Source organism: Dendrobates tinctorius, unplaced genomic scaffold (assembly GCF_039654945.1).
Source record: "Dendrobates tinctorius isolate UK_male_01 unplaced genomic scaffold, ASM3965494v1 ptg000028l, whole genome shotgun sequence".
NCBI lineage: Eukaryota > Metazoa > Chordata > Amphibia > Anura > Dendrobatidae > Dendrobates > Dendrobates tinctorius.
Window position 1 is genome coordinate 899,197 of NW_027361696.1, and position 15,235 is coordinate 914,431.

The following is a 15,235-nucleotide window of genomic DNA, read 5'->3' on the forward strand; positions in this document are numbered from 1 at the left end:
ACATCGGCCAGGGCAGGCGTGTACTACAGAAGGGGCATTTTCAGACTTCCGGATAGGAGTGATCTGTTGCCCCAGACCAAAGACTCCTACAGACTGAAGGACTACAACACAGGCCCCCAGGACTTTGGAAGGGCCTTCGCTGAAGGGGTCTCAGGCGCCCAGATTCCAGCAATTGGACTACTGTGAACTTCGGCTGCTACTGCCGTTGTGGGTATGGCCGCAGCAAGTGTCAGGGAGAGAGCAGGAAGCCAGTGTTGAAACTGTCTTTTTGTCCATCCTTCATTGTTGTTCAATAAAAGTTACTTTTCCCTGCACAGCTGTATTCCCGAACCCCTTAATTGCCTGGACTGCTGTGACCAAAGGAAGAGAAGGTAACTCGTGGGGAAAAACTGTGTCAGTCCCGTCTATGTAAATAACTCGGCCATAACTACCCCCCCCCCCATTGCCCTTGTTACGCAGACATCCCAAGCAAAAGGTGCACTAAATAAAGAAGCAGCCGAGAGGCCCATGGTGACTGAAGGAGCTGCAGAGACCCACAGATCAGGGGAGAGAATCTGTCCACAGGACAACTATTAGTCGTGTGCTCCACTAATCTGGCCTTTATGGAAGAGTGGCCAGAAGAAAGACAGACTTGAAAGCCATCAGATCAGAGAAGGAGAACTTCTTGGGCTAAATGCATAACACTAGGAAAACCTGTTAAAGGCTACAGAAGACTTGAGACTGAGGCGCAGTTTCACCTTCCAGCAGGACAGTGACCTTAAATATCCTGAAAGAGCCACAATGGGGGATATAGACCAGAACATATTCCTGTGTGAGCGTCGCAGTCACTGTCCAGACAGAAATCCCAGAGAATCTGTGACAAGACGTTAAAATTGCTGATCAAAGAAGTCTCCATCCAATGTCACTGAGCGAGAGCGAGGGGGCAAAGGGGCAAAATGTCACCTCAAGATGTGCAAAGCTGGAGAGACAGAACCCAAAGACTGCAGTGAAGAGAGGGAGAGACAGGGCCCAAAAGACTGCAGAGAAAGGTGGAGAGACAGACCCCAATAGACTGCAGAGAAAGGTGGGAGAGACAGACTCCAACAGACTGCAGAGAAAGGTGGAGAGACAAACCCCAATAGACTGCAGAGAAAGGTGGGAGAGACAGACCCCAAAAGACTGGAGAGAAAGGTGGGAAAGACAGACCATAAAATACTGCAGAGAAAGGTGGTCCTACAAAGTACTGACTATAAACTATAGCTCTAAAATATTTAGAAAATCTCGTATCATTTCCTTTACTTTCTGTTTTGTGTGGGTGTCACATAATATCTCAATAAAGTACATTTAAGTTTGTGGATGAAAATGTGGAAAAGTTCACAGGGTATGAATACTTTTTCAAGGCACCATATAAGAGGATTGGAACGATCAGACTGAAAAATAGAAAGAATCCAGTGCCGAAGCATCAGCCAATAATATTCTGAGTTCATCAGTCTCTTATGTAGGCTGGTTTCACATTAGCGCTTTTTAAGCGCACGCACGGCCGGGGGTAGCTCCGCCCCCGAGCCGGCTCTCTGCCCGGCGTGCCCGCCCCTTGCTTGTAGCGCCGCCTCCTAGCGGACAGCGGCGCCTGCGATCGGCGCACCCTATCTTTAGCATAGGGTGCGCAGATCGTGCGCAGGCCGTGCGCTAGTTGCGCTTTGACCTGCGCTGCACACTTTTGACGGTGCGCCGTGCGCGCCAAAATCCGAAAAGTTCGATTTTGGCGCGCACGGCGCACCGTCAAAAGTTCGCAGCGCAGGTCAAAGCGCAACTAGCGCACGGCCTGCGCACGATCTGCGCACCCTATGCTAAAGATAGGGTGCGCCGATCGCAGGCGCCGCTGTCCGCTAGGAGGCGGCGCTACAAGCAAGGGGCGGGCACGCCGGGCAGAGAGCCGGCTCGGGGGCGGAGCTACCCCCGGCCGTGCGTGCGCTTAAAAAGCGCTAATGTGAAACCAGCCTAAGTCTTTCCACTGGTCTGTTTTTCTGGTACAGAGCTCCTGTCTGCAGCCACCACTAGGGGGAACTCCCTGTATACAGAGATAAACGATAAGATCCTGTCTGCAGCCACCACTAAAGGGAGCTCCCTCTATACAGAAATACATGATAAGACCCTGCAAAAATAATCACACCATTCCTAGAATCTACCCCTGATTGCATTGTGTGATGGAGCAAAGGTGGCAAATTTAACTACTCAGTTTCTTTCTGTTACGAATCTCCAAATCCCCTGCTTAGACTTTAAATAACACAGAAGCATGATGAGCCTGCTGCAGCCACCGCCAGGGGAAGCTCCCTGTATACAGAGATACAGGATAACATCCTGTCTGAAGCCACCACCAGGGGGAGCTCCCTGTATACAGATACATGATAAGATTCTGTCTGCAGCCACCACTAGGGGGAGCTCCCTGTATACAGAGATACATGATAAGTTCCTGTCTGCAGTCACCACTAGGAGCCCCCTTTATACAGAGACTTGTGATAATATCCTATCTGCAGTCACTACTAGGGGGAGCTCCCTGTATACAGAGATTCATGATAAGATCCTGTCTGCAGTCACTACTAGGGGGAGATCTCTGTATACAGAGATACATAAGATTCTGTCAGCAGTCACCACTAGGGGGAGCTCCCGATATACAGAGATATATGATAAGATTCTGAATTCAGCCACCACTAGGGGGAGCTCCCTGTATACAGAGATACATGATAAGATTCTGTCTGCAGCCACCACTAAGGGTACCGTTACACATAGCGATGCACCAGCGATCCCGACAACGATATGGATCGCTGGTGCATCGCTAAGAGGTCGCTAGTGAGCTGCCACACAGGCAGATCTCACCAGCGACATCGCAGGGGTTGGGGGTCGCTACTTACCTGTCAGACGCGGCGATCCTGACGTCCTCCCGCCCGCGTCCACGCTTCGCTCGTCTCCACAGCAGGAAGCGCCGCAGGAAGCTGACGACGAGAAATGGTCCAGGACCTTCTCGCGCGACCAGCGATAACCAGCGGGGGAGCCGGTTGGAGGTAAGTATCACATGTAGCGATATCGCTAGCAATATCTCTTCTACGTCAGAAAATCGGTGACTTTACAGCGATATTGCTAGCGATATCGCAGTGTATAACGGGGCTTTAGAGGAGCTCTCTGTATACAGAGTTCACTGTATAATTCATTATGCTGTAAGATTTTTACAGAAAGCCGTCCAGAACTTGGACACAAATTGTACCCTTCTACCAGACACCAAATTCAGAGGCACACCATGCAACCGCACAACATGCTCAATAAAAAACTTAGATAAAGTTTCTGCATTAGGTAGACCTGCTAACCGTACAAAATGCGCCTGTTTACTAAATCTGTCAACCACCACCCAAACCACACGTAGCAGAAAATTTCTGCTTAAAAACCGGACTCCCTTCCCAGAAACCGCGCGTTTTTTTCTGCGCATTTTCCGCACGTTTTTTCTGCGTTTTCAGCGCGTTTTTAATGCGTTTTTTTCCGCGTGGTTCCAAACCCATAGAAATGGCCAGAAATGCAGAAAAATCTGCGAAATTAATGAGCATGCTGTGTTTTTTACCGCAAAGCGGTAAAAAACGCATCAATATGCACAAAAAGTGCAAAATGCATAGAAATGAATGGGAAGCTTATTTTTAGCGTTTTTATTGGCACACAGCCTTACCATTGGAAGGAGGGAGATCAGTGATAAAATCCATGGACAAATGAGTCCAAGGTCTATCTGGAATTGGTAATGGCACCAATTCCCCGGTCGGCTGGTTACGGTAGCTTTTGACGGAGAAGCAAGAGACTGAGCCTCATGAATCTCCTGCTCCAACTTGGAGGACACCCCAGCAACGACCACCCTGTCCTGAAGAATGAAAGAGGGAGGTTCGGGAGGTGACACCGGATCCAAACTGCGAGACAAGGCATCAGCCTTGACATTCTTGGACCCTGGCCGAAAGGTGATGAAAAAAATGGAACCGTGAAAAAAAAAGTGACCTCCTCGCCTACCTAGGAGTTAAGCGTTTAGCCGACTCAATGTAGAACTGGTTCTTGTGGTCCGTAATCACCGTAATCCAATGAGCAGCCCCCTCCAAAAAGTGCCTCCATTCTTCAAAAGCAAGTTTTATCACTAATAACTCCCAATTCCCGACATCATAATTTCTCTCAGCAGAAGAAAATTTCTTGGAGAAAAATGCACAAGCTCTCAAGTTAATTAAAGTGGCGGGTCCCTGAGACAACACAGCCCCCACTCCCACCTCCAATGCATCTACCGCAACAATGAATGGTTCAGACGGATCGGGCTGGACCAACATAGGAGCAGACATAAAACATTTTTTCAATTAAGAAAATGTTGCAACTTCCAAGACTGACCAGTTTTTAATATCAGCCCCCTTACGAGTGAAATCAGTGAGAGGCTTGACCACCTGAGAAAACCCTTTAATAAATCTCCGATAATAATTAGCAAACCCCAAAAAGTGCTGAAGACCTCTCAGATCTTTCGGTTGCACCCAATCAACAATGGCCTGTACCTTTCCAGAGTCCATGCGAAACGCTTTAGCAGACAGCCCTTTTCCCAGGTTGATCATGTCAAGCGTTAACTTTGCCTGGCCTTATTTTGGATTAAGGTTTGCTATTTCTTCCTGCTGGCCATATCAGTTATATTTTCTCCTACAGGGTGAGTATCTGACTCTGGTAGTACCCTGATTTGGCCTCCTGCTGTTGCTGACTTTGCCCATGCCTGTTTGTCCCCCACTCCCCGTCTCGACTCAGTGTTTCCCTTTCATGTTTAGGACTCCCTGGTATCTGACTCGGCTTGGACTTTGACCTGCTGTTTGTCTCTTGTCTTTGGCATATCTGCTCCTGACCGGTATTGACTCTTTTGGCTTGGTTCTGACTCTGTGTTTGTTTATTCCTTTGGTACTGTGCTACAGACTAATATCGACTCGGCATTTTTAACTATTCTGCTGCCACCTGGTGGCAGCCTCGCTTCTGCACTGCAGGTCTGCTCTTGCTGTCTGCAGTCCTCCCTCTACTCTATTGCCATTTGTGGCGCCCCTGAGGGTTCAGTCGCCACAGAGGTACTGCACCTTACCCAGAGATGTGGTACCCCACTCACAGGTAAGGAGGGAGCACCCCACAGGACTCTAACACCTACATCCCAGCACATATCACACAGCAGGGTTCCGTTCCTTCTTACTGGCAGCCCTGCTAGGTAGGAAAGGGTGTTGGTCGGTGGGTCGGGTGTAACAGAAGGAGAGCAGGAAGAACAGTGCAGAGTGAGGCAGAACATGAGGAGAAAGTGAAAGTTTGGAACTGCACCCAGCTGTGTCCTCCTATTATTCCTGCGTCACCTATCTAGCTCTGCTACATCTATCATCACAGAACACCTACTCAGCCCTTTTACATCCCTTGCCAAGTACTACATCTCTTCTATTACAATTGCCCTGGGACAAAGCTCTGCCTGTGGAGAGCTGTACCAACTCAGTCCCAGAGGATCTGCTCTGCAGCACTGGTCACCTCTGACCAGAAACCACAGGTGGCGTCATGAAAACTTATTACAAACTCTATTATCCCTTGTAAATATTCCCTTTTATTGGACGCCCAGGGCCACGGACCGGGTTACTGCCGTTGTGACACTTCCCCTTTAAGAAGCAGCCCGTCACTGAGTATCCCCACTGCCCTGGCGGGCGATCCACATCTAGTGACAGACTGCAGACGGGATCTTATTATGTACCTCTGTATACAGGGAGCTTCCCCTAGTGGTTGCTGCAGACAAGATCTTATCATGTATCTCTGTATACAGGGAGCTCCCCCTAGTGGTGGCTGCACACAGAATCTTATCATGTATCTGTATACAGGGCGCTCCCTTTGGTGGTGGCTTCAGACAGAATCTTATCATGTATCTCTTTATACAGGGAGCTCCCTCTAGTGGTGGCTGCAGACAGAATCTTATCATGTATCTGTATACAGGGAGCTCCCCCTGGTGGTGGCTTCAGACAGGATGTTATCCTGTATCTCTGTATACAGGGAGCTTCCCCTGGCGGTGGCTGCAGCAGGCTCATCATGCTTCTGTGTTATTTAATGTCTAAGCAGGGGATTTGGAGATTCGTAACAGAAAGAAACTGAGTAGTTAAATTTGCCACCTTTGCTCCATCACACAATGCAATCAGGGGTAGATTCTAGGAATGGTGTGATTATTTTTGCAGGACCATTTGCACTGAGCACATCAGTAGTTTGTGGCCAGTGGACGGGAGCCCTGAGAGCCGTTGCGTTCCTGCATCCACCGCTCTTTGTTTGATTTGCCGGCCTGGCTGGATATCATCATTGTATCATGCAGGAGACGTCAGGCCGGCTAAATAAGAGAAGAGCCATAGATGCCGTCAGGTAGGAGAAGGATCTCAGGCCGATGGATGGGCTCCTGGGGACAGATGTGCTCCAGCAGAGGCCCTATGTATCCGTGCACACTGTACAGCAGGGTTCCCCAACTCCAGTCCTCAAGGCCCACCAACAGGTCATGTTTTCAGGATTTCCTTTGTATTGCATAGGTGAAGCAGTTATCACCTGAGCAATACTAAGGAAATCCTGAAAACATGATCTGTTGGTGGGCCTTGAGGACTGGAGTTGGGGAACCCTGCTGTACAGTGTAACCCCCCATCCAGGATCAGGGGGCTGCGGGCTGATACATTGGGGACAGGCTAATTCATTACAGGGCCAGTAAGTGCGAGGAGTAATAATGGATCTAAGGAGATTTTCATTCTCGCCCTTTCATGGATGATCAGGAGATGTTCACAAATCCAGCGTTCAGAGATGGGAAAAGCTTTACACCGGCGAAAATCCCCTGTTGCTCCATTAAAAGGTGGAGAAACCTGCGATGAATCGTCTCTTGCACAGGATGCCTTTGGTTACTAAGAGCCTTTTAACAAGCGTTTGACAAAGCGGCGCTGAATATAAAGAGACTTTACACCGATTGTCGGGACGCGGTGCCGGCCCTATGAGTGACGTGGAAAATAAGGAGTTGTTAGAGCCCAGACAAAGAGAATACGAGTCCCCCCGGTGCCTCCGACTGCGGGAGACGCACGGGCTGAGCCGCGGTGACTGAGACTCTGAGGAAGAAGAGACTTGTCTGCTGTAATCAATGTAATTTCACACGTCTGAAAACTCTTACAGACAAACGCACGAGAGCGGAAACGCACGCAAATTACAGGAGGAGGGTCCCAGGAAAGGCGCGCTTAACCCCGCTGATGCCAGCACCGCTGCAGAGCTCAGCGTCCTCACCTGTGGCGGCTGCAGCGATACAATGTATCACCACGTGAATCATTTATGACTCAGTCTCTTGGACATAATTGACCGCACTTTGATGTGATTGAGATGAAATATTAAACAGAACGAACGCCCCACTGAGCGACGACGCCGGATTCATGTACACATTCATTATGCAGCACCAGCTATCATGGGTGGAACAAAGCGACTTCATGTTTGGCCGGATTATAGCCTCCACTCCTTAAAGCGATTGCCCTATTTCAAAAAACTTTTGCTCATAGGCTCAGATTCCTGGAAACAAAACAAATGGAGCTTTACTTACTCTCCAGCTCTTGGTCTCCACCGCTGCCCTGGTCTTTGCTGCATCTGGTGACATCATATCAACAGTGCTGCAGCCAATCACTAAGGCCTGTTTCATACCTCCGTCATCTGCGGTCTGTTGAAATCCGACAAAGGTTGAAACCAGCTGATCCGTGACTGACGGATGTCAGCGGAGCACGTAGGATGAAGGATCCATGGGAGAAGTGATGCGGCCAAATTTAAAGCGACCGCGGCGGTCGCGAATTGCATGTAGATCGCGGGAGGTGGAGCGCGATATCGCGTTAGGTGGAGCGAGAGGGATATCGCGGGACGGGAGAGAGAGATTTTATCGGCTCCCGGAGCGGCATTTATGGGTTAATGCTGAAATTAGCGGACCGTCAAAGCAAAAAAACGTTGCAGGGTCTGTTTCATCTGCCCGGGAGCCGCTAAAATCTTGGCGGATCCTTAAAAAACCGGGTGAGACGGACGACCGTCAGTCAAGATCCGCCAATAATGTAAGTCTATGGGGGAAAAACGGATCCGGCCCTTTTTTGGCGGATCTGTTTTTTTTAAAATTTAGCGGATTTTGACTGAAGGGAAAAAACGGATGTGTGAAACAGGCCTAAGCTGAACAGCTCTGCCAGTGTAGACAGCATAAGCAGTGATTGACTGCAACACTGATATCATCGCTGCAGCCAAACATTAGCCATCTAGGCAGCAGTGGAGACCCTGCATTGGACCCCGGGAGGGCAGGTAAAGTCCATTTGATTTACTTCAGATAGATGAGTCAAAATTTTTTTTAAATCCTTTTAAACAGTAGATAACACAGGATCCACCATTCACAATAGGTGATGTCACAGCTCACCTCCTTCTCTTCCAGCTGCACAATGAGTCTGCCTCTGGAGAGGCAGTAAGACCGGCAATGTGTTCGGTACGAGGCTCCGAATCTAGATGTAATTTATTATTAAAGGGCAATGGTCCCATATCTCCTATCAGGTCGGGGCTAATTAAGGACAATGGTCGGGTTTACGGAGGAGCCGGACTCTATTACAGCCCATAAATTTTCAGTGATGGTCGGATCCGAGGAGCGCGGCGGAGAAACCATTAATTCATGAATACAGGATCAATATGAATGTGGAAAACTGATATCAAAGTAATGCAGCAGGGTCAGGGGGTTCAGCTGCGGGATGTCCGAGTAAGATTAATGCCGCCATTACGTGAACGATCAGCGGATGCAGCTGGGGAGCGCTTATTGTATTTTCATGTGATTTACAGGGGCCACAAATGCAATTAATGGGAAACTTATGGCCCAAATAACAGACAGAATACAAGGAAGATCCAGGTCTTCTCCCGCATTCATGCGCTGACCAGCAATCCGCATTTCTACAGGTGAGTCACCGCTGCCAGGGGATATCTGGGGATGTCTCCTCTTAGTAAGGTCCTTGGAAGAACATGCAATGCTCCTCTTATTAACAATCCTCAAGAATAGACGGATTTATCATTGTACAGTTTACCGCTCATCGCCAGGGTCACAAGCCACTTCTGCAGTTCTTCAGAGGTGGCGGGTCTCCAATGCAAAGACATGAAACGCTGACAAGCTCTTTGCTATAGGGTTTGTAAGAGCTGGTGGGATCTAGAGATTCAGTCTGCTAACAACCCCTCTCCTCCCGCTCTGCAGATGCTACACGGCCTCTGGAGAGAGCAGAATCCCGCCAGTGGTCCCAAATGTCAGTCATCAGACATGCACCCCGTCCCACGGCAAGCAGGGGGCAACAGAGCGGTTGGCTCCTGAAAATAGGAACCGGAGACACCCCCCCTTAATCTACATGAAATTATTCTACTCTAGTGACATCACAAGCTGCAAACACAGCTTCACTGAGAGGTTCTTGAAACCTGTTGTGGTTGGATCCTCGGCAGCACATAGCGTGCAGCATTCTGTGCCATGCAGTCGGGTATTAACGAAAACCAGGGAACACTACAAGTGCCACAATGCCATGCAGCAACCAAGCATGGGATAGAGGCGGCTACGAAAGTGCTAAGGGCCTGTGCACACCTGCAGTATGCAGCCAGATGTGTCTGCACCATTTCTGCAGCTCTTGGCAGGAAGGACGCAGAGTAGACACGTTTTTGCCTTGTGTTTTCTGCGTTTTTTTACGTGCGCATTTGTGCAGATTTTCCCCATTCATTAGTATAGCTGAGACCTGCTGCAAATCACAAAGAAGCAGCGTGTGCACGAGACCTCAGGATTCGCAGTCACTTTGCTTCAGGTTTTGTGACAAATCTGCGCAGGAAAAAAAACACGACAAACCTGCAAGGTGTGCACAGACCCCAAACCATTTAGAAATAAACTAAAAGGGGATGTCCAGGATTAGAAGAACAAGGCGACTGGCTCCAACCACGGATAACAACACCGGCGTCACACTGCAGCTCTGCGCTGTAATACCAGACACAAGCTGCAGGCAGCGCTGTCTCTAGAACAAGCCATATGCTTTTAACCCTTTCACAATACGTGAGCAATCGTGAGCTTTCATTCTCGCCATTATCGATCGGTCTGGAATAAGTGTGATGTGGATGCTGTTATGCAGCGCTCAGTAAGTGTTGTCATAGGGACAGCTTAAACTCCAACCACAGGAAGAAAATAACTTTTTCTGCTTTTCTCATGTTCTCGCGTCTCGCAGTTCCTCTCACTAATCTGAAGTTGTTTGTTCGGAGAAAAAGGTTTTTTTAGAAAGAAGATTCTTGGCAATTTCTCCATTTAGACGAGGAGTAAATGTCTGTTTTCTGTCTGGAAGCCAAGTGAAGACTCGCACGAAAAGTTCCAGAAATTAACACATGAAATAAAAACGTCTCTAATTTTTCTTGAGAAGAGCTGCAAGGAGATGGGGGAAGGGACGGACGGCGACTCGGAGGGAGGCACAGGGAACTTACTTTCTGACATCTTGCGGAACTTGTCCTTTGACATAAATCCCAGTGTTAGACCAAAATCTGAAAAATAAAGATAAAGGAGCAATTAGGTGACATCTCATTGTACCCTAGAATAACATGCAACTGTCCAAGATCTCTGCTTGCTGCCATTGAATGGGAACTGAGAATCTGCCCTGAGCCATCACAGCTGAGGGTTTGTTACAGTGTGTCCAGTGTAGACGGACTCTGCCATAAACACACGTGGCGCCAGCCTGGCTCCAGAGCTGATCCGTGCAGGTGACATGAGCTCAGGTTCACCACTGTCTACACTGGATACTAATGGAACATACAAACGTAACAAACTCCCTGGTGCCAGAATTATCCGCGTTTCCCGATCCAATGCCTGAATTGGCCCTGGGTCTCATCACCTAAAATCGACAGCTTCATCTATTAGACTGTCAATTTCAGATGAGGAGACTCACAGACGTCCAAGTACAGACCACCAAACACATGTGTGACCGCCGCCTTCCACTCTCCATTCATTTACTGCAAGAAAACATCTTGAAATAATAAAATGGCACAGTTGATAACATTACAGAATAAGGCCTCATTCACATGGTCAGTATTCGGTCAGTATATTACATCAGTATTTGTAGACAGGAGTGGGTGATAAATACAGAAGTGGTGACGAGTTTCTATTAGACTTTTCCACTGATTGTTCCACTCCTGGTTTTGGCTACAAATACTGATGTGAAATACTGACCAAATACTGACCGTGTGAATGGAGCCTTTGGGTTGAAGAGACTGAACATCGGCATGAAGCGGTGATAACAGCTCAGGTACCGTAATGGTGTACGCCTGAGATGTCTGCACGTGCGCGGTCTGCGGTGTCACCAGCAATAATGAGGATTTATACGAGGGCTGCTCATTACAGGACTCTGCACATCATGTGACTGTCGTGAACCGCTGTTTGCTGCCCGAGATTTGCTCATTACAAAATGTACAATGACACATTAACGGACGACTATTAATTGCGTCTTTATGACTCCGCTGCTACGGCGGCTTTATTTTATGTGGGTGAATTAAATTGATGAATTCTCCAGCTAAAGTTCCTGATCAGAGGGCACTGACGATCCCGGCCATCACTAAGCTTCACTATGTGGGCACAGACCACAGCTGCACCAATAATCAGTTCCCGACCACCCTAAACCGCAATGTGGGGTCACAAGTGACATTTCATTACACAGCCATTAACAGCAACAGTGAACCAGAATACCATAAAAAGACATATAACGTCTCTGGTGCTCTACACAAATGCTCTCCAGGAGCCCTGTGCGGATTCCTTCAGCAGTCGGGTTTCCCGAGCTCCCAGCCATCCTCCTCATCATCGCCCACACCATTCAGCATTCCCTAACACTACTGTGGAAGAAGCACCCATAGGACACTTAATTGAGACCTGTCACCTCCTGGAAAACTTCATGAAGTAAAAAGGTGACCAAAATGTAAAACTTTAGTTTAATAGGTATAATTAGGAAACTTAAACATTTCCTGTTTAGTTGAGTAGTGAAAGATTTGGCCGATTAAGACAAAGTCTAGAGTCGGCTGACACTGGGCTCTCTGCTGTCTCACTATACTGACAGATGTGTGAGACTTGATGCTTCTGACCCGGGAGATAGCCCTTTATAGGAAGAGACTGTGCAGCATGGAAACACAGGGGAGATCTGAGCTGATACCTTCATGTTAAATGGTGTTAGAAAAAGGTAATGTAAGATTAGTTCCCGTAGGAGGTGAGGAAAATGTATGCACATCTGCATTTCACTGGCCATTCGAATGCATTGATTACTTCACCCAGTTTGTGAGTTGATATCTCCCATAGAAGAAAATATCACCAGATTTTGCGTAGTCTCGAAAGCTTGCAATGTGTTACCATTTTTTCAGTTAGCCATTAAAAGGTATCAACCACTAAGGACTCTCAATTCTGAATATTTTTCTATCTACTGGCTAACACGGTACAAAGATATATTTCCTGTATCAGATTTTGCGCTCACTCTGGAACAATTAAAGTAAAACCTGTGTCCCTGAAATACTCTGGAAATAATCTGAATGGCTAATGAAGAGTATCATAGAAACATCCTAGAATTTAATCTACTGTCATCTTATATTGGTTTTTCCTATATCCTATAGATCCTCCTTAGAGAGTAATTTCAACATAGTCAAGGAGTTATTGAATCTTTTACAATTACTCCACTCCATCAACCAACACAGTAACAATATTCTTACAAGCCTTTCCTGAAAGAGAACGCAGCATAAAAGCTGAAATCCCAGACTGCACCCAGCGTTATGATGCCCTACACTACATCCCCTTCTACCAAACCAGAGGAGCCCCTATTCCAGAAATCCCAGACTGTGCCCACAGTTATGGCTTCCTACATCCCCTTCTCCCACCCCAGAGGAGCCGCTATTCCAGAAATCCCAGACTGTGCCCACAGTTATGGCTTCCTACATCCCCTTCTCCCACCCCAGAGGAGCCGCTATTCCAGAAATCCCAGACTGTGCCCACAGTTATGGCTTCCTACATCCCCTTCTCCCACCCCAGAGGAGCCGCTATTCCAGAAATCCCAGACTGTGCCCACAGTTATGGCTTCCTACATCCCCTTCTCCCACCCCAGAGGAGCCGCTATTCCAGAAATCCCAGACTGTGCCCACAGTTATGGCTTCCTACATCCCCTTCTCCCACCCCAGAGGAGCCGCTATTCCAAAAATCACAGACTGTGTGTGAGGTTATGAAAGCCCTAAATCTGCTTCTTCCACCCCAGAGGAGCCGCTATTCCAGAAATCCCACCTTCTTTCTTTGTCGGGAGCCTCCCTGGAGTTTGAGCATTAACCCTGTCTTGATTTTTTTCACATATTTTAGGTAAAAATAATAAAAAAAACCTGGTGATTGCTCTCCAGATCTACAATTTTGATGCATGAGGTTTTAAGTAGGTGAATATTCCGTAGTATTTCCCTGCAGTTACACATTAGTTATGTACTTTGATCTTTAAGAACATTTTTACAATCTGCATTAAGTTTTGTTTAGTTGGCAGCAGAATCGGTCCCAAATTTACGCCTATCTGCAGCGTCTGGTCTGTGGATGTTGGTTGTGTAGTGTTTGGAGGTTCTGGGTCTGACCATACATAGCGATCACTGAAGGCATCAACTCTTGAGGACTCGCAAATTGTAATATTTGTCTACTGGGCGACAAGGAACAAAGAACTATTTCTCCTGATCCATTCCATCGCTCTCACGCTGGAAATCACAGGGAAAGACCATTTGTCCTGCAGCGAATCGGGCAGGCTGTTACAACAAGGCAGTGAGCGCAGCTCTGGATGTGACTGGATTAAAAAAAATCAATTCAGGACGAGCACAGAAAATTCTCAGCAGTGACTGGATTAATTAAACCACAATTACGATGCATAATGAGACTTTTCCCGTCTAGAGGGTGTAAACACGCGCGGTGCGGGCACAGCAGGAGGAACCGACCCTTATTTGCCCTTTCGCGCCCATATTGCACCGATGGCGGTGACCCGTATACTGACAGCTCATCCATATGTTCTGACGATCCTGGCAATATTCCTGGGTTGACTCTGCCAAGACACATGATGGAATAAAGCAGAATACAGAAATAATTAGCTCCTGTCACTGAGATCTTACAGGCTAATTCCTGCGCCCTAGGGCCCCGACCGCGGCAAAAACAAAGATTTAATATTAATCAGCAGCAGCAAGAGCTGAACTTCAGATTGGCATCACCTGCCCGGCTCCCGGCAGAAATGTCCGTAGTGTTTTATTCATGACGAGATTTACTAAACCTTGTTAATCTTTAGAGCACCTGAGGGTTCGGCCAAGTGCTCAGAAGATAAGGGGCGCCGCAGGTTCTGGAGGTTGATGGCAGTCAGGGCCAAGCATTCAGAGAAGTCGCTGATAAGTAGGTCAGTAAGTCTGGAGAAAGTTACAGCAGATCCACTGGCCAACACTACAGGCCAGCGCCGGCGGTGGCACTGGCGCTGTAGCATAATCACATGTGTGGCAGATGGCACCATTTTTAAATGGATTTTTTTTTTTGGGGGGGAATATCAGGATAACCTCAAACATATTAATTATAAACACAGTAAACATGCGATTATGCTGCAGTGCAGGAGCACGGTCGCCGCCGCCACCTGCAGAAGGGTTTTTTTCAGTATGTATATCTATTCATCATGTAAAATAGGAGGCGGGTCAGTGAGTGATCAGTGACCTGTCTTAAGCCGATAAGGATGAATATGTGAGCAGAGGACCAAAAAGCCCCGCCCACAGGCCTCCCCGGAGCACGAGAATCTCATTAAGGCCAGGATCACACTACCGTGTGTGATGCGAGAAACTCGCACAAGTCTCTTGCATCAATACCCGGCGCTACCGCCGGCACTCAGGACAGGAGCTGCGGCTGTGTAAGGGATTGAAGAAGAATATCCCTTTAATGCTACCTCCCCTTTTACGATGTTTCGGTATTGCTACACTACAGTGTATTACCTCTGTTCATTGGTACTGCCACATTATGTGTTACCATGATGTAATATATTGTATTATATTGTATGCCATATATTAATGCTTAGATTAGGGTAAACTAGTGCATCCTTCGGGTTCAATAGTGGAGGGCACTGTTAGTATATAGTTCCATAGACTGGGTAAGCATAGTTCTGTTGTGGGCCACTAGATGGGGTATACTAGTGGGCCTTGTTAGGTATAG

At 47.8% G+C, this 15,235-nt stretch overlaps 1 protein-coding gene across 2 annotated transcripts in view; it reads right to left on the reverse strand.

Annotated features, from left to right (window-relative positions):
• The window catches only part of KIRREL3 (kirre like nephrin family adhesion molecule 3), an 851,964-nt gene that overhangs the window by 332,690 nt on the left and 504,039 nt on the right, over window positions 1–15,235 (reverse strand). For both annotated transcript variants that reach the window (XM_073569972.1, XM_073569971.1), the window contains exon 2: window positions 10,498–10,554. In XM_073569972.1, the coding sequence (XP_073426073.1) occupies window positions 10,498–10,554 (57 nt within the window). The remainder of the gene's footprint in view (window positions 1–10,497; window positions 10,555–15,235) is intronic.